The following is a 26,163-nucleotide window of genomic DNA, read 5'->3' as shown; positions in this document are numbered from 1 at the left end:
GTGCTTTCCACATCTGGAAACTACAGGTGCCCTTTGTTGTGTCTCACGCCAGGATCTGACACATTATCGTTTTTGTGATAAGCCCCAATTGGTATCTCAGGTAAAAATAAAACATTTAAATTATTCACTTTTCACATTGAAGCATCTTTTTTTTTTTTTTTTTTGTGGGGGTGGGGTAAAGAACTAATAAAGCACTACCAGGCTTCCACACCAACATTTTCAAATCTGCTCTTTCCTCTTCTTCTTCCAAGCCTCTGCAACCTTTGAGCCTGAGGTTGGGAGCGTTGGGGGGTTGGGTGGAGTAGACAAGGAAAACGAAAGCGCTTTCAGTCTCATTCTCTGGTAAATAGCCCCTCTCCACACCTCTTTTAAGATGTGATTGCTTTTCTCTCCCCGCTCTCCTCTGCCGCCACAAATGATTCCTCAAAACGTTATTTCCTTCTCAGTCTCTCGGCAAACAAGACTCCTCTTCCTCTTTCATGTTCCTCTTTGGCTCTTGATGGCCCCCTCAACCCCGGCTCCACCTCCGCATACACCGTTCTGCTCTTCTCCCTTTTTCCTTTCTAAATTTAGCTCATGGAGAGAAGAAGCCAAGTTACTGGTCAAACGTTTGTTCATTGGAGAACTAGCTTTTTGAATGAAGTAATGTCAGTGTTTCTTATGGAGGAGAGTTGTGGGCGAGGAACGGGTGAAGGAGCTAAAAGCCAGGGCTGAGTATTTCAGATGTCTTTCAAAGTGGAAGCCTGCCGGCACCCGCGGTGCTACCACCACCGCAGGTCCTGACAGCCGTAGCACCGGCCGGATATACTGTGCAGTGGATTGAGCCCAGAGGGGAAATGGCCTTATTTTGGTAGTTGCTTTGGTTCCAAAACTTGAAAATATGACATTTGGATAGATTTGATAAGAATGAATGTAATATGAATTATCCTCAAAGGGTAGCATAAGCTAAATCAGTCAAGCTAAAATGGCTAACTGTGACTGGCATAAGGTGGATGTGTTCTGGCTGGCTTCCCAGGCCGGCTTGTTTGGCCCAGTTACAACACAGTATGAGGAAGAGGAGGCTTCAAAAGGACCCTTCAGAAACCCCATGGGTGACATCACTGAGGGTTTATCCAGTAATCATTCAGTCTATGATATTCCCCTGACTAACACATTGCAAACTTGAACACAGTCAATGAAGCAATGTTCAATAAGTTAATAGCATTTCTCTGTTTTACACTGTGTGCAGTGTCTCAAGGGTGAAAATCAAGGTCCTACTGATGCAAAGTTGCTTCGTGGTCAATGTCCACCACTGCAAGTTAGCAGCAAGGTTATGCAACAGACGTCAGAGGAGACCCACGACTACTCGGAGCTGCAGGTCCTGATAAAATGGCAGTTTTTAAGTGTGATTTGGTGGAGATTGACATGTTACTGTTCTTCACTGAGCGGTGCAGATTGCTGTCTGTCACATCATAATGAATCAGTGATGTCTGATGTGTAGGTATTCATGGTGGATGACACTATAACTCCACCAACAGTTAAGGCACCACAGGAAGTACTTTTCAAATGAAAAATCTTGTGTTAAGGGCTTCTGCTCATTCACAACGTAGGACTCTTGAACCCTGCATGATTTCCACAGCCATAGTAGATCATTACATTTCAATTCATAGGACTTGAATCTGCTTAATTCTGGGTTTGACATCAAGAATGCTGTGTATAGACTGTAGGATGATGAGAACCACTGGATCAGCATGATGTTAAAAGTTAAAAGCAAAACAGGAAAATAAACCAGACTTTAGTCGTAGCTTCAGTTGCAGCAGCACAGGAGGAGATCCTGATCCCACAGTGGCTGATTCCTTTTACACTTTGTGCTTCTATGGTACCAGGTTTAATAACCTGCGTTGCTTTTTAAATGGCTAGTCTGTAGACCTAAAGGTGTATGATTTATGATATTTTCAGAAAATGATCTCAGGCAGTATTTGGCGTCAAGAACTTTGAGATGGTTGCTCTCGAACATAGGACAGATGATCTGGAGCTACAACAGAAGATATCTCCACAACTCTTTTATAACTCTCATCTTTTAGCTGAAACAGCCCAAAATCATGCAGCAACGATGGGGCATTGGACGCAGTATAATCCCTTAAATTATCTGCAATATTTCATTAAGCAGCGTTAGAGACATGATGAACCCAGGACTGAAGTAGTCCCAAAATCAAATTATGTAATTGTCAATCTTTTCTTACTTTATTTTATATTTTCAAGGACGGTCAGAGCAATGAATGAATAATGTGAACCATTACATTTCCTTTTGTGATTGTGCAGTAAAAAGCTCTGACATGAACTGTTTTGAGAGTTTGAGAAAGATATTGCATATGAAATTTTAATCAGACTCTTTGGCGGTTTGGCCTTGCTTTTAACTCCTCATGTTACGGATGTTTTGGGTTTTTTCCACAGACATTTTTTATAATTAGTCGTTATAACTAGTTTTTTCCGCCTGTATTTTGGGAGAAACTGTGAGTCTACTTCAACAGCATAAACTACAGACATCTACATTCAAATTGCATTTCAAGAAAGAAAGAAAAGATGTTTCTGTGCTGTTGTTTCTCTCAGTTGGCTCAGTTATGTGTTTGGTGTATGAAAATATTCTAATAACTAGACATGTATGCTTTAAAATGATGCAAATATTATGCTAATAAAGTCTTCCAGGAAACATCATCCATTTCCTAACAAGTGTGATGCTTGTTACCGAAGCTGCTGAAGAGCGTTGCCATCGCCTGGTTCTTGGCCATGTCAATTAGCCCTCTGCCCAGACAGAAATGTGGGAATACCAGCAGCACCTGCTTCACGATGTCGTTGATGTTGGAGACGTTCTGTTTGGGAAAAATTCACAAAAAGCAGGCACATTAGAGGCGCGTGAAAGTTTTGATTATTCAAGCCCAGACATGGAATTATACAGCACGAGCCCACTGTGTTGAATATCCATCTCGAAAACCAGCAGGGCCAAAGGGACGAGCAGTTTAGAAGACAGCGCAGATAATTAACCAACATCCTGCACTCTATTTGCAGGCTGAGCGTGGTTGTGTTGCACTGCTCCAAATGGCGCGCTCTGAGAGCACAATACATCAAAGTTCAGCCGCCTCCTTGATGCTGAAATCCAGCGAACGTTGGGAGCACACTGTGTGATCTGTGAGGAAGGCCTGCATTCTGGAAAGTGCGCACAAACACAAATGGATGAGCTGATACTCGAGCAAACACATGTTCATGCTTCAAATCGGGAGTGGGGGAAGCGCGAGCACCAGCAGCACCCAGAGACCCTCACGAGAAGCAATCTGTATCTGTCTCTTTGCTCTCTTCTGATAATAGTGCAGCTACAAAAAGGCAAATGCACAGAAACATAAAAGCAAACGCATGTTTTGTCAGCGTTTCTCAAGAAACAAATAATAAAGGCGGGGTTCTTCCCGGCCCACACTTTCCTGTCTAAATAAAATATTGGTGGTTTAATAATTGATGAAATGAACACACGATGGACAAGCTCGTCACAATATGATAGAAATTGGGAAGAAAGGTTTAATGACTATATGAGGACAACAAGGGTGAGAGGAGAAAACAGAAAAAAAGGTTGGATAGAATATTACTACTTTTGGCGTGTCATCATGTTCAAAACCAAAGTCATGCATTATGCATCCTGCTTCATCGCTGCATCGTCTTCAAAGCTCTTGCGTACATGGAGACACACTAGAAATTCGTCATTTCTGCTTCTGGACGAATCTATGTAAAGATTATGTGAAGCGGGGGTGAAGGTGCAGTTTGTTGAAGCTGTGCAAAAGATTTCCAGATGATGGCCATAATTCTCCCAGAATTTATTCATGGATGTGTGTTACGGCGCAGTGAAATTAGTTTCCGTGACTGAGTTTTCAATAGGCAGTTAAGATGAGGCCATGAAGCCTTATGAGTCAGTCATTCACAAAGAAAAAAAGAGATAACCAAAAAGACAGAACATGCAACAATGACATGCTAATATTTGAAGTAAATTAAGAAAGTTGAAATCAGTAAATTAATGCCCCAAAGGGCCTTTTATTTACCACTGAGCTCACATTTCCCATTATTAGTTAAAATAGTTCAAGTTCTTGCTCCTTATTGTCTATTTTGGTCATGACTTATGTCCTCACAGTCTTCTCTCGAGCGTTTCTGGACTTGGACTTGGACTTGTTTTACACAGTACTTGGTTTTTGGAAAGCTTCTACGTATATTCAGCTTCATTGCTTGAAACAGATGTTCAAAAAAGACAATATTAAAATCAAGCTAAATTGGCCGGAAGATATCTTAATTTAAAAGAGTAGCTCAACATTTTGTTAGACATGCTTACCCCTTTTAAAAATAAAAAAAAACCAACAACAAAAAATTGCTGGTCATTTTCTGTCTTGCCAAATTGGGCCAATGCTGGATCCACATTTATTTATTGGACAGATAAGTGTTTTTTATTGATTCTCTCAGGAAAGCCTTTCAAAAAGGCCAGCTGTACACTGGCATGTTTTCTTTTCCTGCTGATTCATTTGGTCATGGGAGACATGGACAAGTGAGATCACAAAGAGCTGCTTCTGTACATGAAGCAATCCTACTATGTGAGATTTCTTCTCTATGAAATCTCATCTTGAAAACAGTGAAATGAATAGATATGCAGCTAAACAATTTATAAGTAATCTGGTGCCCCCCCACCTTTTTTCTCTCTCTCTCTAAATGCCTTTACTTTGCATAAAAAAACAAGGGCATCCAGGTCAATAACAAGAAAGCAATCTAACTTAATATTCTCCCCTTGTGGGGGAACTGTACAGCAATGCTCCAAATCAAAAGTGGGCATATGCAAGATTACTTTTTGCTGAAGCAGATACGCCGTGATGGAAATACATCACTGATCATTATGTCAAAGAAAACCTTCAGAAGTCCAGGGCTGAGTTTAACAATAAATCATTGATTTTATGCATATGTGTACGTGTGGATAAAGACTAAAACACAGCTGCAATCATACTTTGTTTTCAAAGTAAGTGTTTAGTGGAGCAGCCATGCCCATTCACATTATGAAAATCTCTCCCATAAAGTGGATGTTATCCCTCCCATTCACATCCATATCTGCTGGTACAGAACGTACAGGACCGATCACAGCAGGGTGGCGGTTGGCTTTATACACAAGCATACAGAAACAACTATTGTACCTATATAAGAGTTTTTAATCTCTTATAAAAGCCTTTATCCTGTTTTGAACAGTGAGTGGGCATTAATAGCAACCCTCGCTCAGATCAAGTCAGATATAACGAACAGGAGTGTGTCTGGACAGATTATTGAGCTCTCTTTTTCTGTGGCATCACTTCATTATGGGGTACCCCAAGGGTCCATTGTGGGCCCTTCACTACTTTTCTTTGTATGTGCTGAATTTTCCCGAAATACCATCAATCCTCTCGTTATTTTGAGCACAAGATCCAAATTTATCTGCCAAGAAAATGTAATAATTCTGATTCACTGTAGGCATCGTTAAAATGTTTTAGTAACTTTGAAGAATTGGTTGGAGATTAACTTTCTACATCTTACAAAAGTAAAAAAGAAATGATGTTTGATTGTGCTGCCTCTCTTAACCCCCCAGGATCATATACTCAGGTATTGGTAAAAAACTTAGATGTAATAATTCTTGACAGCACATTTAAATTTATTCAACAGGTTACAGTTAAGACTGTTGGCCAAATCAAAGCTTTGCCTCTTTTGTAATAATTTTGAAATAAGTCATTGATGCTTCTAAAATGACACAACCTCAATCAATGTTTATTTCTTTCGCAAATAAAATCACAAAGTTCAATGGCCTAGGATTAAATTTCAAGTTTGACTTCTTCCTGACCCTTTTCACACATGTTACACAGGATTTATCTGTTATGTGTATTGTTATGCGTGTGCCTGTATATAGGTATGTATATATAGATAGGCATGTGCACATTGGGTATATATTTACTTTATAAATGTATTTGTTTTGTGTAAATTATTTCAAAACAGTTTAATTTATTCATGTACATAATTTTATTTATAAGGGTTTCTCTATGTTCAAATGTGTGCATACAGTATGCATACGTGTATGTACATCTATTTGTATATAGATACATAGATTCATACCAGTGTTAACGTTGTTATACAATGGTTTTGACATGTCTGAAATGAAACAATAAAATGCGGAGGAAACTAAAATTAAATTAAAACACAAAGGCTAAGATGAACGCAAAAAATTACAACAATAGAATAAATGTATACACAAACAACGATTAAAGTGAAAGACAAGTTGCCCAGTCCACTAAAAGTTTGTTGAAAAAAAAATGTCTTCAGCTGCTTTTTGTATCGTTTGTCTTATTTCTTTGCAGTTTCCGCTGCACTTATTGGTACTAAAACCAGGCCAGGTTAAGAGGAGAAAAACTCAACTACTGTATATACGTTCTTATTGTTTACCTGAAGAAGAAAAGATGAATAAATACATGTAAATATTGTTTTCTATCAGTACTTCCTGTTCATAACCTGATATTAACCACTAAACATGGACAAGAAAGCCAAATCCAAGTGCTTTGCGTTGCATTTTTTATTTTGTATGAAAAGCGCTATACTGTACAAATAAAGGTTGATTTGATTTGAAATAAATAAACAAGTATGGCCTTGGCTGGGAGAAGCTAATTTGTCTGGTAAAAGGATGAAAATAAAGGAAGACCTAATTTGAGATCAAGACATGAAAAAATAAAGTCAAATAAAATAAAAACATCTCCTAAAGGAGGTTCACAGAGGCGGTCTAAGGGGCTTTTATTCTGAGATGATGAAATGCTGGACGACCCCCAGACCCCCCTTACCTTATGTTTGAGTTACACAACTATAAATCATTTTCTAGTGCTTATCTGACCCACATCGCTACTTGTGCTTATTCCCGCAGCATGACTGCAATCATTAACACCGAAGTCACAAGAAAACACAAAAAATATATGGCTTAACCAGTTCACTTGGATAATTTCTTGAGTTGCTGTTCATATTTTTTCTTTAGCTGCTCCCGAGGAATAGAAAACATACCTCGTCAGTAAATGGTACTGCCTTTGACCCAATATGCTAGTTACCTCATTACACAAGGTAAGTAATGCCGAGCCACACTGCCACACCTTTTCCTTTATCAGAGGAAAAAAATCTGTCTGAGCCTGTGGTTATCTCTGAGTGGCACATGGTGGAAGTATTGACTCAGAAACTGCTCAAAACATACAGTGTAAGTCAGGCTGAGACTCATGCTGTCCACAGAGAGTCGGACAGTCCTGAGGGGAAGAAGATCTCCCACTGGTTTTGAAAAAAGAAAAGAAAAAAATCTAGGGCACATAAAATTTGCTGCTTCTTCTCACTGCTTCTTTTTCCCCCATTTCCTCTCATGGAAAAACTGTCATGTAAAGGATCTAGAGCAATCTATACTCACACTGTGCTGGAAAAAGGAGAACACACTGAAGCCTGCAGCTTCATTTTTGAGTGACACTGCTTAACTAATGCTACCACCGAGGAGGGTAAAAGTGATGAGACAAAGCTTTGAAGCTACCGAAGCTGCAAGAGGACAGGGGTGAATGTAGCTGTCATGCATAGGATCTACCCTTTCTGGTGAACTGGAGCACTTTGGTTCACTCACATCTGCATCAGTTATTCTGTGAAGAGCCTGTACTGAAGCAGAGTTGTAACATTAGTGCTGATGTTGACCCATCTGGCTCTTTTATCAACGAGCAAATCAAATCAGATTAGCAGTATTATTATGGACCTCGTACGCTTTCATGTCTCACAGAAACACTATTCCTCCCTCTATTGCTGGAAACAAGGGAAGTGCGCTGTAAATCCATCCCTTTACATTGCCCGTGGGCAACAAGCTACCCATTAAATTATCAACAATGGCACTCTTTATGAGTAATATGCTTCACTGACACCTTATTAATAAATAAAGAGAACGCAGACAACAAAACGGCATCGAAACAGATGCGTCATCTGAAAAACACGAACTCATAATGAACGCTGGTGATAATAAAATCAGGATGGAGAAGAGGCAGCCCTGGTGGGAGACAGGAAACGTCCTACAGCAATGCAGAGCAGTGCCAGAGGAGCCATCACGTCAGCGGCAGCCGTGTCGGAGGGGACTAACTGTGCAGAGGCGCAATCCTTCACAAAACATTACGCTGCGTCTGAAGTGTGGGTACAGGGCTGTGGGAGACATCCTGATGAAGCAGCTTGTCAGGGGAGCGTGTTGTGCAATCGATCGGAATAAGACTAAAAATTCAAAGTGGAAATAAAAAACGCAAGTGTGGGAGTTGAATCGTGCGAGAAACAATTAAGCTTACAAATTAAATTAGACATATTTAGATCAGAAAACAAATTAAGCTGGAAAAAAAAACGCAAGTATATAATTTTCCTCCATTATCACCAGGTCCTGCTTTTCATTCGTGATGCACAAATTGGAGAGGCGGAATATGCCTGTTTTTTTTTTTTTTACATGAAATTTGATTTAAACTATAATCAAAAGTAAATGACTGACAGGCAGCAGCTCCCTCACTCTTCCTCGTCTCCAAACCAAGCTCTCCATTTCTTATTTAGTTCATTTTTGGTGTCTTTGTCTTTTGATTCTTCTGAGACCGAAGCAGCTTGCAGTTAAAATGAACACTTGCTTAAAGATGAATGATGAAGGTTCTCCAAAGACCCAAATTCTCAGCAAACGATTAAACATTAAAGAGATTGGGGGAGAGTAATTTCTTTGAAAAATCCTTGGGAGGATGTAGGAACTGTATTAATAGTTATACCAGGTGGGTGCACACGCCACCCACACAAGCAAGGAACACTTTGCTTCGAAAACAGAGCGTTGATCTATGATTCGGGTAAATTAGCCATCTACTGCTGTAAATTCTCCGTGAATAAATTTTTTTATGCAGCCATGGGAGCCTGAAAGTCTGGGCTTGCTGTTTGGCAAGAGAAGTATCTTCAATTATTTTAAAATTGTGCATGTACCCCATCAAACACTTATAAACCACAGCATGAGGACCACTTGTTTAATAATGCATCCACAGTGCACTGCTAAAAAAGACACAGTGTAAAACAATCCATCTGTGACATCACTCATAGGCTTCCTGAAGAGTGCTTTTGAAACCTCATCTAATTAACAAAAATGAGCAAAAAGCAATTCCAGCAAATGGTTTGATTACATCCACCTTAACCTCAGTCACTATAAGCTAGCTGTTTTAGCTCAGCTCATGCTAACCTGAAGGCGAGCTGAGGGGAGGGACGGCGATTCAGGAGGCTTTATTGGTTTAACATAAGCTAAGATGTGTGGGGGTGTAGAATGATATATTGTCCCTACATCAGCAGGATGAAATACGCTGTCAGACAGGTGTAATTTTCAAAATGAGGATGGATGAACATCGGATGAGAGTTTTTTGGCTGCGTTTTTCTTCTTCCAAGGCCCCAGTTTGTCATTTTCGTGGGCAATTGTTCAAACAATATACCATCCAGTCCTGGACATACGCCGGTTTATGGATCTGCTCTTCTCCCCAGTTCTCATCTTGCAAATATAGGCCGTGCCTGTGACGTCCTGCTGCTGTTGTTACTCTCATCAGCTGTTTCCTTATTTACCGTATTTTCGCGACCATTCGGCGCACCGTGTGGAAAGGCGCACCCTCATTTTTGTGTGTCATTTTTAGATTTAAAACATACATATGGCGCACCGACCCAAAAGGCGCAGTCTACAGAGCAGAGCTGCACACACGCGTGCCGCAAAACACGCCGGCCGGAAAACACACACACCCGCTGCAGAACGCACACACATGCAGAACGCACACACAAGCACACAAGCGCTTATTTAAAAAATAGAGCAGGAGCAAAACCTCTGTTTCTGCATTAAAGAGCTCCGCTAATTCAGCTGCGCCAGTCCGAATTTCCTCGGTGTCAGTCACTTTCTGCACAACAGTAAATAAACTTTTCATACCCCGTTGTGCGGATCCTCCACCGCGCAGAGCCCGTCTCTCCCCAGCGGGGTGGAGCAGCGCGTGTCACAGCGGCTTTAACCGGGAATGTGACCTGTTCGGACCGGCTGGGACCGAAGCCACCCACCTGTATGGGAGTAGGGGCTCCCGGGGAAAGACCAGCGGCATTTCGGCCGGATCTGCCCCGGGGATGGTGCGCCCTGGCCCGGCAAACCCGCGGCGGGAGCCTGGCGGCTCCTGAGCGCATCCTCTGCATCTTGGTTAGGCTACCAGAGATCAAACCGACAGATTTGCCTGAAAATCTCGCAGGGTGAAGTTGTTCCGACCTGGGACAGACCCCTGAATAAATAAAGGTAAGAAAATAAACGTTTCATACCCCGTTGTGCTGCGTTGTGCTGCGGATCCCGACCGCGCCGGTCCCGGGTCCCGCGTCCCGCGTCCCGGGTCCCGCGTCCCGGGTCCCGCGTCCCGGGTCCCGCGTCCCGGGTCCCGCGTCCCGGGTCCCGCGTCCCGCGTCCCGGGTCCCGCTCCGCGCTGGTCCCGGGTCCGCTCCCCGTCTGCTCCCCCGCGCTGGACCCGCTCACACACGCGCTGTCGGGGAGCCGGTACCGGGGTTTGTATCCGACAGGAGCTCCAGTCCGAATTTCCAGACCTGTCTCAGCCACCTGATCATCATCATCCCTTCATCCAGCCCCCCCTTTCCATTCGTCCTTAAAATGACTCCGGCTGGAAACGTCTTATGCAAAGTTTTTCTTTTAAAAATCACCATAGGTTTCTGTCCATCAGCTGCGCCAGTCAAGCGCTACATAAATGAGAATCTGTGTGTCGCGCCGCGAATACACACCCGCGCATGTCGGGGTCCGGTACCGGGTTTGTAACCGACAGATTTGGCTGCAAATTTCGGAGGGTGAAGCTGATCAGACCTGAGACAGACCCCAGAAATCTCTGCTCGCAAAGCGGCCGGGAACCAGGTCGATTGGACCGCTTGGGGAACCAGGAAGTCGGCTGCAGCAGCGCCCATCACCGCGCTGCTCCAGCCGCTGCTTTAACCGGGGAAAGTCACCGGTTCCGACATGCAAAACACACGCGCGCTGCAGAACAAGTGTGCTTATTTAAATAGAGCGGGAGCAAAACTTAGTTTGATTGTATTTTATTTCACTTTACACATCAAGCAAATCCTTAAAAGTTTTCATCTTCTGTTTCGCATTAAACAGCTCAGTGGATGGTCTCATTCAGCTTCACCCGCCCCCTTCTCCCTTTACCGTTCTCATGGCCGGCCTTACATTACCGTAATTCAGGTAATAGACACGGCGCACCGTTTCTTAAGGCGCCCGGCACATTTTAAAACAAAAAAAACAAAAAAAGTTGCGCCTTATGGTCGCGAAAATACGGTAATAAAAAAATTCCCCTTGTGGGTTGTACTCAAGTCACTTGATCAACAAATCCCTTCCCCGACACGCCAACCCACAGTTCTTTTAACCCGTGGTCAAGTTTACCCGCGGAGACGAGTTATTTGTGGGACCAGCTTGACACGCCACCCCACATCTGTCAATTTAAGGACAGGTGACACTAGGAATGGGCGATATTTTACCGTTCACGATATACCGTTAAAAAAATTCCCCACGGTAAGAATTTGTCATCTCGCGGTAAAAACGATAAATTCCTGTTGATGACGTTTTTGTGAAAACCCGGATTTATGGAAGGAAGGAAGGAAGGAAGGAAGGAAGGAAGGAAGGAAGGAAGGAAGGGAGAAAGAAAGAAAGAAAGGAGCCTGAAAGAAAGAAAGAAAGAAAGAAAGAAAGAAAGAAAGAAAGAAAGAAAGAAAGAAAGAAAGAAAGAAAGAAAGAAAGAAAGAAAGAAAGAAAAAAAGGATCAATTAAATTGGTGTAATTGGTATTTTTTTTAATCGTCATTTTTATCGTTATCGGGATAAATGCCAGAAATTATCGTGATACATTTGATTTTACATCCATGACAACTATGACAGGGGGGAATTTTTTTTGTACCACGTCAGGAGCGTTTATATAAAGGAATAAATTAAATTAAATAATAAAATAAATGTCTAACATGACTGATTGACAGTTGGCTCAGCCAATGGCTAGCCATTATCACTTCCTCATCTGTAATTGTCAGGCTGCCAAAAGCAGTTTTTAATAACCTAATGTCAGCTACAGTAACTGCGACAGTCATTTTTTTGATTTCACCATTGAGTCAACATACAGTATCAAACTGCATATTGCTGATGCATATTGCTGTTGTAAATGTCCATCAGCAGCTCTGCAGGTATTTAGGTGGGGATCGGCTGAAGGAACTTATAGCCACTGCTCACTTTGATTGATAAAAGTTGGCAGTGTTCCCTTCCGCTTACTGGACAACCTGGCTGTCAGTATGAGGAAAAATGGGCTTCAAAACAGGTTTGCAGAAGCCAATTGGTCACGTGACTTCATGGTTCGTTCACCGTCTATGGATGTTAACTAAAGTTAGTTTACCTTAATTCTGATCCAATTAGTCCAAGCCTCCTCATTTCAGATTTCACTTTGTCAACGAAAGATCCAAAAAGAGGATTGCCGCAGCTGCAACTGAGATTGGTGCAGCCAACCCTGACCTGTGGACCTTCCACAAGGTCCTACGCCAGTACTCTTAGCTGATTCCCTCTCAGAGCGTGATCAGAGCTCAGACCTAGTAGAGGTCTGGGTGAAGGTCACCAAACACTGGTTAGCAGTCAATTAGTCAACCTGGAGAAGTGCAAGCCAACCTGGAATTGCTGTGGAGGGAGAGAATGCTGCTGGCCGACTGCGGTCCCAATCCCGTGCATCTCTCTTCGTCCCAGACACTAAAGGCAGTTTCTCCAAATATCTGACTGGCCTTGCTTTGTCTTTGTTTTGTAAAGACCTTGTTTGAGGTTATTTTCCACGTCATTGATTTCCATCTGGTCGCTAGACTACATCCCTATCCCACAGTGTTTTTTTTGTCCGCCCGCAGTAAAATTCAAACCGCCCGATCCCGCGAGATTTGCGTGGACCAAATCCCAATGCAGCCCTCTACCCTGAACCTTATTCTGGGATCATGAGTTTCTTGGCCGAGAAAATACTTGCGGCTTCTTACTATGATCTCCAAGCCATTCTTGAGTAGCTGCTGTACAGTGGGTGTATTGTTTACTGGGCGAGGCCAACAATGGATGCCTTTGCCATCTAAACAAGTGCTTGGTCTACTGTTATATACTGTATGTTGAAATAGCCTCCACATGAATTTATAGAACCCAGTCAATGGACTGGTGTAGTAGTGTATTTTCTAAAGAGAATGTGTGTCTTGGCTTAGGTGGGACTGTCACTTACATCATCATCAAAGAGCTCCATGACAAACGTGGCCACGCTGCCATTAATACCAATGAAGAGGTTGATGCAAGTCAGCACCACGTAAGCTGTGCTTGGCACACTGAAGATGAAGGAAGCAGGGTACATCATGGGAGTGATAGCCCACCTTAAAGAGAAAAAAACAGACAAATTAACAAGGAAACAAGAGTCAGCCAAACCTTGAAATGAACAAACCCTGTACAGTCATTAGATGTCAGGGTTAATAGTCATGGCTAATATCAAGTTAGCAGTTACTGAACCCATGCCACTTTCCGTTTATGAATGCAGATTAACCGGTCAGCTGTGCTGCTTCATGACACCTCTAGCCTCTTCTGCTCATTTGCATTTCAAGTAAGTAACCCATAAAAGCACTTCAAAATAAGCCCACAGTTGGTAGTCCACGAATCAAGTTCCATGTCAGAAGTGGATGAAGTGAGGCAGTGGTGAAGTGGTATCATGGAGTATATCCTGTGGCACCGCCAAGCCCTCTCCAAAAACATCAGCCTTGCACATAATGTGAAAGGAATGCTTCTGTGTTTTCAAGTGCATTTAGTCAAGCACCAATTCCAATCTGATTTTTTTCAAAGGGCAGAATTTACATTCTCCTACATTAGTCTTCTTTGTTTGACATATAGTTGTCTGATTCCAGTCTTCCAAGTAGCAACCTAAGCCCTAACTTCACGCTCTTCTACCATATCTTCCATCTGCTCTAGAAGGAAAGGAAAGTCTTCCTCGTGGCCTGGACATGCCAAGTGTCCAGCAGACACCCCAACTACCTCAGCTAAAGTGACTCAGATAGTTGTTCCATTGTCTGTCTACTCTCTGAATATGGCACACAGTTGTACACCATCACACTTTTATTAAAAAAAGTGGAAAAATATTAGTTACCGAAAAAACGAACAATGACTAAAAATATTTTTAATCAATGGTCTGGGTAATGCATGAACTTTAGAAAGGATTTGGACAACAGAGTTTGATATTTGTAGTAATGGCTTCCCACAGGTCTTTTTAAAGGTCAGTCCACAAATCACTTTTTGTATATGTATCTGTTTTTAAACAATGTGACAGAATATGCTGGGTATTGTATAATCTAAATGACATATTGACTGTCATTAAAAAATCAGCAGTTGCATGCTTTGCAGATATACAGCATGCAGATGGAAGCTAAGAGCTATGCTGTGTTGAAAGCTGGGATTTAAATACCTGCTGCTGTTTTAATAGTGACATTATTTTATTCTTTGGTAGTCTCAAGTCCACAGGCTTTCTTTTACCAGTCATACTGGTGTTATGGCGTGTTATTGATCATGCAGCCACATGTGAATGATGTAAACTAGGCCCAAGTTCGCAAAATCAAAAGGGAGCTGTTTTCTTATTTATCTCAGACCAGTTGAACTGAATGACACTAAGAGTGCTGATAAAGTTGAGTTCATTCGAAGGGAACAAAACTTTTTTGTGAAATCACAAACGCACAGAATGATGAAGTTACAAACTTTGATCAGTTGTGTAAATTACACCTTCATAGTGGGCCTCTCCTGAGAATGATGGGGTGGAGTTGCATACTGAGCAAAAAGAACAAAGGGTTGACAAGAACAAGACAGAAATATCTTGCCATTATTCACAGTGCTGGGTTGAGAGAAAACTAAAAACAGCATATCAGAAGAGACACTTCAGAGCAACTGTCAAGCATGGCGATGGAGGGTTGATGATATGTGCTTGTTTGACAGCGACGGGACTTCAGCACCATGGACTCAATGAGATGAACTCTTTTAGACTTTTAGAAACCAATGTGTGGCCATCTGTTTGACGGTGTAAGCCTGGATGGAAATGAGTCATGAAACAGGGCAGTGATCCCAAGTGCGCCCATGAATATCAAACAAAATGACTGAAAAAGAACAGAATTAAAGTGTTGCAATGTTCCAGACATTAAAATGCTGCAGTGGGACCTTAAAAGAGAAATGCATGAACCAATGCTTATAAACCTCAATGATCTGAGGCAACATTATATAGGGGAAGATCAAAATTCCTCCACATTGATCTAAGAGATACTACTTCAATTTATTATTATTAAAGAATTTACTGAAGTAAATCGACTTTTTCACACATACTGCTTCGATTCAGTTTTAGTTAAACAAATAATGGAATATTTCATTATATCATGCATTCAGTGGAGAGTATATTACCTATTTTTAAGACTTTATAAGGACAAGATGGGTTTATTTTGTTATATCCTGATATCTAAAAGTGTCTAAATTTCACATAACTGTATATCAGTGTAATTAACGAGATCTTACATGTGTCATCCCTGTAGCGGGACGATTATTGGCAATTACTTTCTATCAAATATTTGATTGATGGTGATGGTTTTCTGGTTGAAATATCCAAATGGATTCAAGTGACTTTCTAAATGGACATAAAAAGACATCCATCACAGATACTACAAAAATATGTATAGCTCACCAGCTATTGAAAGGTATTGAAATTGAAAGGTAACACAATTTGTACCAAGAACCAATATGAGAGATTTCCTCCCAAAAGATGACGCAGCAGGTCATTTTCATCATTTGTTATTAAAACGTTCAAGTTTTTAAGATACACTAAGAAGTTCTGTGAAGTACAGCAGAGGATTTGTAGTAGTGTGCATTTTCGAAAGTGCTAGAAAAGTATGATTTCAGTCAGGAGGCATGAGATCCGCTGTGATGATGGACTGACGCTGTGGATCTTGGAGATTTGAAGTCGGTTGCAACTTGCTTAAAATAGCTTTGCCCATACAAATATCTGACTAAACATCTTAGAGTTGAATTATGTGAGAATCAATTTCTGCTACCAGGTGGAAGACATTTTTCTGCCTTCTTTAAGGATGTGCATTGTACCACAAGACTCTAAGGGGATTTCGGGGGAACAAGTGACTTTGACTTCACTTGAACCCAGACCAACATCTTTTTCTGGCAATAACTCGAGCTCTTTAGGTGCGCGACCCGTATCAAATGCAATATTTTGTCTGGCAGGTGACCACGGTTGACCGCTCAGTTCAGATCAGCCCACACATCCCTGCTACACAAAAATAGACATACACACTTGCACACACCTATGGGCAAATTAGAAAACGTAAATCAAGCTAAGATGCAAGTTTTAATGGGAATAAGCCTGACTACCTGGAGGAAACCCACAGAAGCACAAGGAGAACATGCAAACCTCACACAAAAAGAATCTTGCTGGGCCAAAGTTTAACCAGGAACCTTCTTGCTGAGGAAATATGATTATGGAATGATAATTGGGGTTTCTCCTGACAAGTGATGTGGAATTTCGTTGTTTAACGAGTTAAAAACAAACAGTTAATATTTTTGTTCATTATTTTCTGACTCCTTGAATCTTTTTGAATAGTATTTACAAGCTGAAGTTCACAGCAGCAAAGTGCTAAAACCTGCATACAGTGCTGGGAACAGAAACAACAATAATCCAAAGAATCAAGACCTGCTGCAACTTTGAAACCTAATTTTGAACAATGTTTCCACGCATATGAGGAAAAGCAAGTTTTTGAATTACTTACCCGTAGAAAATAAGCAGCAGAACCAAGGCGGGCAGGTTAGGAGGGGAAACATAGGCTTTTTGTTGAAAGCAGAGGAATATCAAGATCACAATCATGGAGGGGATGATGTAGTTACACTGTAAGATAAAAAAACAATAATAAAAGAACAGAAACAGAAATGATGCAGCTGTCTCCTTTAGAAATAAATATCTATACGTTCCACAGGGCATTTATGAATATATTATAAAGCTTTCAACCGTTTTTTCTTATTTGTGGACAAATTAAAAGCAAAGGTCATTAAAAATTAGCGCTTTGCGATTAATCGATTTTAAATCTAAATCGGATTTATTAATGAAGACGATGTTAAAAAAAGGAAAATGGATTTTCCTTTTTTGCAGCTGGCTGCATTACAGACAGAGCTCGTCTAGTCATCTTTGTTTGGTCAAGAAAATTGTAAATGTTGTCACTTTACTAAACTCAAGGAGGATTTACAGTATCTTTCAATTGCACTTCATTCCCAATAGGGAAATTTGTTTGCACTATTCAAAATCTGTAAATGTTTCATTAATTTACACCGAAATGTATCCAGCTTTAACTTTCCTATTAATGCAGTGTAATAACAGACCCATCTGAGTCGTCTCTGTTTGAAGTCAATGGTCAATAAGTTGCACACCAAAGTGAATGACTGTTATTCGTTTATCATTTTTAAATCCCATTTACTAGAAAAAAAAAGAAAAAAGCTGTTAGCTTTAAGAAACAAAAATGACTATGGGTCATCTTGAAATATTACAAATATTGTATATATACAAATATTTGATTACTTTTAGGAAGCTAGTCTAAAACAATAAATGTGATTATACTACAGATAAGCAATAGTTTTACGAATGTCTTAAAAAACTACTGTTAAGAAGATACAACATATCAAAATAAAGACAGAGACAAGTTTGATTTTAGCCACATAGTTCAGTGATCCAAAGAAATTAAAAATGGTCCCATGTGCAGTCCTTTAGCATTACATTTCAAAAGAGTAAATCCATTAAAGTATCAAAAGAAAGCTTTAATTATTCTATGAGGATAATCTTAAACATTCTGGCCAGATTTGTTGGTACCCCTGAAAAAGTTTCCTAAATCGTTAACGGACTATTTGATAATCTTCTATTAGCATCAAGGATGTCTTCAATGTTCTTTTTTTAACAGCCATTCAGCCCATTTAATAGGAAGAAAACCTGCCAGCATGTATCTTGGTATCATTCCAACACCAAACTGAACATAGACCAGAGAAAGCGAAATTTATTGGAAGAATAGTACAGATGGTAGACAAAGAGCCAAAGACACTTTAGCTGAACACCAAAGTCAAGGTAGACCACTATCTGATCACGCCATCTGTCAACCTTTGAATAACAATGGGCTCCATAGAAGAAGATTTGGCTGTTTGAATAATGCCATGATGGTAATGAATGTGGAAAGCCAAGTCAACATTGAGGGTTAATCAAGGAACGGTATCATCTCCGGCTTACATCATACCCCTGAAGTAAAAACCAGCACCAACCCAGAAGTTTTTTGGGGCCCTACAGAAGCATGTAACCCATTCTTGTTGTGGGGCTATTCCCAGTCATGGAGACACAACAGCACTCAGGGTCCCAGATCCCACTACAACAATATATATTTTATTATAATTTTTTGGATGATGTTTAAACTGCAATATTAAGCATTATTATGCCTTAATGCCATATATGCCTTAATTCAGAGCAATACCTCTTGTTTTCTTACATAATGCATGGTACAATAATGCAGTATGCGTCAGGCTGGTATCAGACAGGCTCTTAAGGTGCATTTGTCCTCCCAACAGACAGCATGTATCCACCATAACGATGAGTGTCCTCATGTCATTTCTTTACCAAAGGTGCCTGATGAAATGTTTACTTTCATTATGCCTGAGGGAAACTGCCAGTGAGCCTTTTGAGCAAAACCAGCAGGGCAGCTGCTGTCGATAATTACGCCACAGCCAATAACTGCTGCTCTGGTGATACTGTTCCCTGTAGCTGGAAGCTGCATTAACAATCACAGAACATGGACATTTTTCACACCTTAGATGGAAATTAAATCTTAAGAACACAGTAGATTACAAAATAGAATAAAATGAGGCCACCAGCATATGAACTTGAGAGGATCACATCATTGAATATGTTTTATCATATTTAGTTAAAAATAACCCCGATCTGCACCTGAAGAAGAAGTCAACATTTGTTAGGCATAACATCCCGATGAAGCATGAACTTACCATGTCCCAGGCAAAGCTGGCCAACCAGTAGACAGCTGGGTTTACTCCGCTGACAAATTGCAGGTGCTTGGCTTTGCTCACCCTTTCTTGGATGAGGAAGAGGACAAAGCTGGCAGGGATGAAGGACATGGCAAATATAACGCAGATGGACACCACCACGTCAGTGGAGGTTGTGGCCCTGTGATTGAAGAAGAGGGGAAAAAGCAAACAGAAAGCTGACTGGAGAATTAATAATGCGGTCCAGGACATGCTTCCTTGTAAACTATTAGATGGAATGACCATTTATATCTGTGTTTTCGACTCAAGAATAGATTTAAATAATAATAATAGTACCACAAAAATGGAAAAGAATCAAATTTTAAGATGCTTGTTATAAAAGCACTTACATGAACTGAAATATGATATAAAGTTTGTGAAATTTAACTGAAACGTAAGTGATGATCTTCTGCTTCCATTGCAACTGATTAAAGCTTTTGTTTGATATTCAACACATTTCTTAGAGCCTGTACTCTCACTTGACTTTCAATTTCACTGGGTTTGCACCGCCTCGCTCGCATATGCTTCCTCTGCAAAAAATGGACCGACTCTATATTGTGCTGTGAGCAAAGTGTACGCAAGGTGTTGTCACCGTAAAAGAAACAGCTGACAGAATAAAAAGTGGAGCCTGTGAGAAATAAACAGGTCTGTTGTTCTCTTGTCAGGAAGTAATGAACCGGATGACTCTTAATGTTGAAGTAGCATTTGGCTCATATCCTGGCTGCAATAAAGACATTACATATTATTCAACACTCCGCAGTGTTAGGTTGCATTTAAACACGTTTTATTACAACTGATGAAATTATTCAAGCATTTCATACGTTAACTAAAGGAAGTGATAATGGTTCATTAGCCCTCTGACACCATGATATGTTTGGAACACCTTCTGGTGCTCTAAACCCAATTAGTGGTGCTTCAAAGTTTTTGAACCAATGAGAATTAACGGCAGTTTATGAATGTGAGAAACAAGCTTCGTAACCCTCTTCACAGCAACTGCTGGTCAGTCCTGTGTAGAGATTCAGAGGAATTTAAACCGTTCCTTCATACAAAACAGCTCTGCTCTGAGGATGTGCAGAGCTACTGGATTAAGGTTAGTGCTCAATGTCTGTGACATGCTTTGGCCAAATTTCAAAGAAACAAAATATTGCAACTCTTTTTTAACATGTTTTCACAGCTCTGTTCTAAGGCTTCATAAATACAATTTTATGGTCTCAGGAGCCTCTGAAGAAGATTACAGCGAAGATTCAAAGCTTTGTTTTCTGCAGGGAGGTGGGTGGGATGGTGGGGGAGTGGTGCTTACTGTAACAAAACACATGAGAACGCTTACAAAATGTCTGACACCAAATGTGCATTAACAAGTACGTGTTAAGGGTGCTTGGTCACATGTTCTTGGGCCGTAGAATAGCAGGAGACGAATTAGTTGAATGTGAGATTGAGGAGTGCTCCAGATGAAAAGCAACTTCTATGACGGTAAAAAAAAAGAAAGAAGTGTGATAGAGAAGGAGTTTAGTTGCAAAAGTGTCACTCAATTCAAAGTGTGCTTCATAACCGAGGTTTCTGGCTTTAGTTTTTAACACCTAGAAAGAACTTGTGAATTACTGTAAGTGGCATTCATCTTCACCAGTGAATGAAAGTGCTGGTAGTGGATGTTTGCTAAAGAAAACAAAGGACAGAAAAAAAATCCCAATGAATGAATATCTAACTATCCAAGTGTCTGGGTCCAGCCCAACGCTCTTCATAGCGGTTGTTTTTCTGTGCTGGATATGCGTCTTTTGAAATTAGTGTGTCAACTTCGTGCTGCTCACTTCTAAGGGACAGCAAATGCTGCATGACATGAAGTTTAATTAAAGAAACTATGCTAAGACTGGATTATTCTTTTCCAATCTAGGCTCTGATCTAATTACATTACTGCATAAATCTGAAGAGAATGACTGATGTATCTTCAGTCAAGCCAAGTGGGTCAAGTGGGTGTTTATTGTAATTTTAACCATACAAACAGCAAAACAACACAACGGTCTCAACGGTGAGGCACACAAGAACAAAAACAGGAAACTACACAGAGCAGGGAAGACCACATGGAGTGCACAAACGAAGGGGAGAAAAGAAGCGCAGAACTTTAGGGACAAGACAGTGAACCATGCAAGACGATACAGTAGTGCAACACCGGCAGCCGACAATTATAGGAGTAGCAATACTGGAGTGTGTGAATACAGTATTTTGACAGGGGCTCTTATTTTAGCACCAGTCAATGTGCTAAAAATGCACAATGGTGCTAAAATGTAGAAACTGTGTCAAAAAAGGATGGCTATAAATGATAAATAATACGTGATTGTTTGTTTGCGGGAGAGTGGCAGCTCCGCTTTGAGATGTTTTGGGGAAACAGATCCCAGAGTTTGTGTGTGTGAAAGTTTCAAAGAGAAACCAGTACAGGGGTGTGTTTGTGGAGCATGGTTGTGTTTAGGCCGTCAGAGAGTCTGAAGGCCTCGAGGAAGGAGCTTTTTCCCCATTCTGGCAGTGAAGCCCTATGTGCTTCTGAACCTTCTGCCAGATGGCAGGAGAGAGTGTGGGAGTCGTCCACAATGCTGGTGGCTCTGCAGATGCAGCATGAGGTGGAGATGTCAGTGATGGAGGGAAGAGTGACAACAGTGATTCTTTCAACTGTCTTAATACCAACCTTACCAGCCACTACACAGCAAAACCACCTGGGTTAAATTAACACTTGAGAGAGAGTTAAATTCAACACTAGATACATGTGTATATGTGTCCACTCTTTTGAGTGTTGCTTTAAAACTTTTTAAATAGTTAATTATCTAACACTGAACCAAAGTTACTCCAACACTGTATGGTGTTCAGGGTTATGCCGGTGTTCACAGATAAGTGTTGATGGCATGATGTTGGAAATAGGGTGTGGTCAATTATCACAGCAGGTGTTGGAAAGCTGGTGACAGATAAAATTATCTGCAATGAAATATGGTGAGGGTGAGTGCGTTGGGGGAGGTGGCAAGTTTGGAAGAGATATGTCCTCTAGAGATTCATGATGATACAGAAAGATGCCAAGGTGACTCAATCATCCAAGAGTGGTTATCAGCAGTGTTGGGGGTAACGCGTTACAAAAGTAACGCAATTACAGTAATGTATTACTATTTGCTGTAACGCAGTAATATAACGCATTACTAATAAATTTTCGGTAATATTTTACTCGTTACAATCTAAGTAACGCGCGTTACAACGCATTTTAACCCGTTTAGCTGTTGTTTTTTAAAGAATTCACCAACACCGCGTCCGCGAGACATCCCGACAACAGAAAAAAGCATTGGGAACGCGGCGCGGCGGAACGTAGCGCCGCTGGACACTGTTTGTGTGGGGACTGTTTAGCCAGTGAGCAGAGCCGGCAGGGAAAAGTCAGCAGTGCGGCGTGTCCGCGTGTAACTTAAATCTACCATGGTCTCAGCGTTAGAGCTCGGCCAAGTGAGGCTTTATTAATATATGGGCTTTATACATTTATTAAATATATATGAGCGCGGAGTCGGCGAGGAGCTGCGCCCGGCGAGGAGCACGAGCCAGGCTCACAGTCAGTCGCGCTGTGAGAGCGGATTTATGGTTCCGCGTTAAATCGACGCAGAGCTTTCGCCGTAGGGTACGCAGTAGTTCGCGTAACCCACGGCGTATGGCCTGCGTTGGTTTAACGCGGAACCATAAATCAGCCTTAAACCACACCTGCAGCCCATCAGGAGGAGAGGTTAAAACAGCTGCGAGTTGTTGATTGCTGGTACGTTTTGTTAACTCTGAGAGAAATATTGGTTTGTTTGTTAGCTTGCTGGTGTTTTTTTTCTCTCTGGGAGTTATTTATGAAGAAGTTCTGAGTTCCGTGTGAGCAGTATTCGAGTTGAGGGGGGATGAGGGGTGATGTGATGGCATCCCCCCTGAAATTAAAACGGTCCAAATCACCCCCCCCCCTGAAATAAAAACGGTCCAAATCACCCCCCCCCCCCGAAATTAAAACGGTCCAAATCACCCCCCCCCCCCTGAAATAAAAACGGTCCAAATCATCCCCCCTGAAATAAAAACGGTCCAAATCATCCCCCCTGAAATAAAAACGGTCCAAATCATCCCCCCTGAAATAAAAACGGTCCAAATCATCCCCCCCCTGAAATAAAAACGGTCCAAATCATCCCCCCTGAAATAAAAACAGTCCAAATCATCCCCCCTGAAATAAAAACGGTCCAAATCATCCCCCCTGAAATAAAAACGGTCCAAATCATCCCCCCTGAAATAAAAACAGTCCAAATCATCCCCCCTGAAATAAAAACGGTCCAAATCATCCCCCCCCTGAAATAAAAACGGTCCAAATCACCCCCCCCTGAAATAAAAACGGTCCAAATCATCCCCCTGTAAAACTGCCATCCCTCCTTTCCATCCCTTATGTCATTTCATCAATGAATGTGGTTTTACTGCTATTTCAACATTTAGAGTCATCACCAGAAAAATAACACCAGAAAAATAACTTATTTGACAATTTTCACCTGTTTCAAGTAAATTTTCACTTGAAATAAGTAGAAAAATCTGCCAGTGGGACAAGATTTATCTTTTTTTGCTATTTTGTTGAAAGTAACTCAAAAGTAATACACAAGTAGTGTAACGCATTACAATTCAGATATAGTAATATTGTAATGTAACTAATTACTTTCAAATGACAGTAACTAGTAATATATAATGTATTATATTTTGGATGTAACTTGCCCAACACTGGTTATCAGTGTGGCAAGCAGTGATCTATGCCGTGAGTAATCTGGTCAAATGATGGTTCTGTTTGGTCTAGTCAGCATAGCAATAGTGTAAAAAAACAACAAATAAAGAGAAAATCAAGCAGAGCTTTGGTGCATTAAAAAGATAAGGGGTCCCAGCATTGAGCCTTGGGGCACCCCTATGGAGAGGAGATACAATGAGGATGTTTGCCCTTGCCATGACACACTGAATAAAAGCCTAGTGAGGTTAAAGTTACACCATCTGACAGCTAAAGTAAGATGACAACCTAGCCTGACTTATAGCTCTAACTCCTCTTAAAGCATCTGTCACAAATTGAGAAGTTTCAGTAGGGTGACTGCATGTGAATTTAGACTGAGTATGATCATGGAGGTTATTCTGAAACTCAGAAACTTGTTTGAAAATGTGCCTTTTTTTTCTCTAAATCAGATTCTAAAGATACATGCAATTTCAAAGGGTTTATAATCATACGGGCTCATAAAGAGTCACTGTTAAGTGGGGGTCACCGTTGAAAAGTGGGTAGAATTGGTTGATCTCTAGCTGGAAGGTCACTGACTTGATCCCCGTCCTTGTTACATGGGCAGGACAATGAACCCCATGTTTGCCCCAATCACTCAGGGGTCACAAGCCAGTGATCTTATAGTGATGGTCTAAAGCCCAGAAACATGCAAAGGGTTAAAAACCTCAGTAAAATAAATATGCGGAGCATGATGATCTGTTGTGGCGCCCCATGAATTTGCTATGGAATCAATGTGGAGTAACCAGAAGAGCACATCTTAAAATATTAACCATTCTACATGTTACAGTATTGATTACAAGGAGAAAAAGCATTTTTTTTCTGCAGGATGTTGACCTTCATTTCAGTGTCGCCCCATCCTCACTTATGCTATCCAATACTCCTGCAAATGCCCCTCAGTCTGTCTAATATTAGCATCAGATAAAATTGGTTTCCGTTCCTTTAACCCCTGAATTCTTTAACCTTGGTCCGGCTTGATAAATTTGCATATTAAATTAGAAACCCTGTGTGGCTACGTTGCTGCACTTATCATCACCAACCAGGTGCAATCAGGACACATAAATATGAAATAATTTACAGCAAGTGGGTGCCAACCCGCATTCCTGCAGCTTTCAAGGGCTTTGTGCTCCATTTAGGTGGGGAGGAAATGTAAGGGACAAAACTATGAATGATCTAGCTCTGAATGCTCGAAGTTGGTTAGTGAAAAGAGGACACAATCTGCTAATTAACTAATAATGAAAGAACAAGAACGATGAGCAGTGGGAGTAAAGCTATATGGAAAGTATTGCTTTACTTTAGGCATTTTTTATTGGTTAGGGCTTCAGGGTGCAGCTTAAAAAATAACAGCATAAGGGGCTGAGAGTATACGATAAGTATTGAATCTGAAGCTTCACGCAAAACATTTGGATCACTAATTGTGTCGTTAATAATTCTGAAAACAATGTAGAGAACTATTTTCATGCCATTTGAGTAAATTATAATTCATTTGGCATCTTAGTTATAAATAACCTGTATATCCTGTTTCAGTGCAATCTTTTGTGTGATTTTCAGTGGAAAGAATATTCACTAATTATTACATGGTAGGACGAAAAGGTTTCTGGAAATGACAGTGTATCTCAATGCTGGAAAAGTTGTCGTGGAAGGAGATACTTCAATACAAATGAAGCACAAAGACAACAATTCTAAACTAATTTTGATAAATGCCTACTGCTTAATAATTTTGTGACGTAACTCAACTCAACTTTATTTATGCTTTATATTGAAAGCAATACAGTTGACCAAAGTGCTGAACACTAACATGGATTCAGAGAAAAAACGTAAAAAAAAAGTAAAACATATAAAACAAATGTAAACATAAAAGCATAAAACAAAAATAAAACAATAAGATAAAACACTGTGAGAGGTGAGGAGGACTCTGGAGGAAACCAGCAGTTTTGTGCATGAACGAGTTCAAATTAACGCGTTCATTGAACACGTTCATTTCCGTGAGAAGTTGAACTGAAAACATATTTGCAAATAAAGAACTGTTCATTCTGCAGATCACAAACTGGAATTTGAACTGTTCAGATTATGTGAGATTCAGCTTCACAGTTTAGATCCAATTATTACAGAATAATCCTCCTTCTCATTTCAGCTCTAGTGGCCCTTTATTCAAAGTGTACAGACAGGAAGGGGGTAGAGAGAGAGAGAATGGGGATGACATG

The 26,163-nt window shown here is 40.8% G+C and overlaps 1 protein-coding gene across 1 annotated transcript in view; it reads right to left on the bottom strand.

The window, feature by feature from the left end:
- Positions 1-26,163, bottom strand: part of LOC133420618 (phospholipid-transporting ATPase ABCA1-like) — a 278,328-nt gene that overhangs the window by 65,144 nt on the left and 187,021 nt on the right. The window contains exons 37-40 of the mRNA XM_061710356.1: positions 19,144-19,321; positions 16,884-16,999; positions 13,319-13,463; positions 2,726-2,849 (exon numbers count right to left, since the gene is read on the bottom strand). Coding sequence (XP_061566340.1) covers positions 2,726-2,849; positions 13,319-13,463; positions 16,884-16,999; positions 19,144-19,321 — 563 coding nt within the window. The remainder of the gene's footprint in view (positions 1-2,725; positions 2,850-13,318; positions 13,464-16,883; positions 17,000-19,143; positions 19,322-26,163) is intronic.

Source organism: Cololabis saira, chromosome 20, assembly GCF_033807715.1.
Source record: "Cololabis saira isolate AMF1-May2022 chromosome 20, fColSai1.1, whole genome shotgun sequence".
Classification (NCBI taxonomy): Eukaryota; Metazoa; Chordata; class Actinopteri; order Beloniformes; family Belonidae; genus Cololabis; species Cololabis saira.
This window is presented reverse-complemented; position numbering and strand designations above follow the sequence as displayed.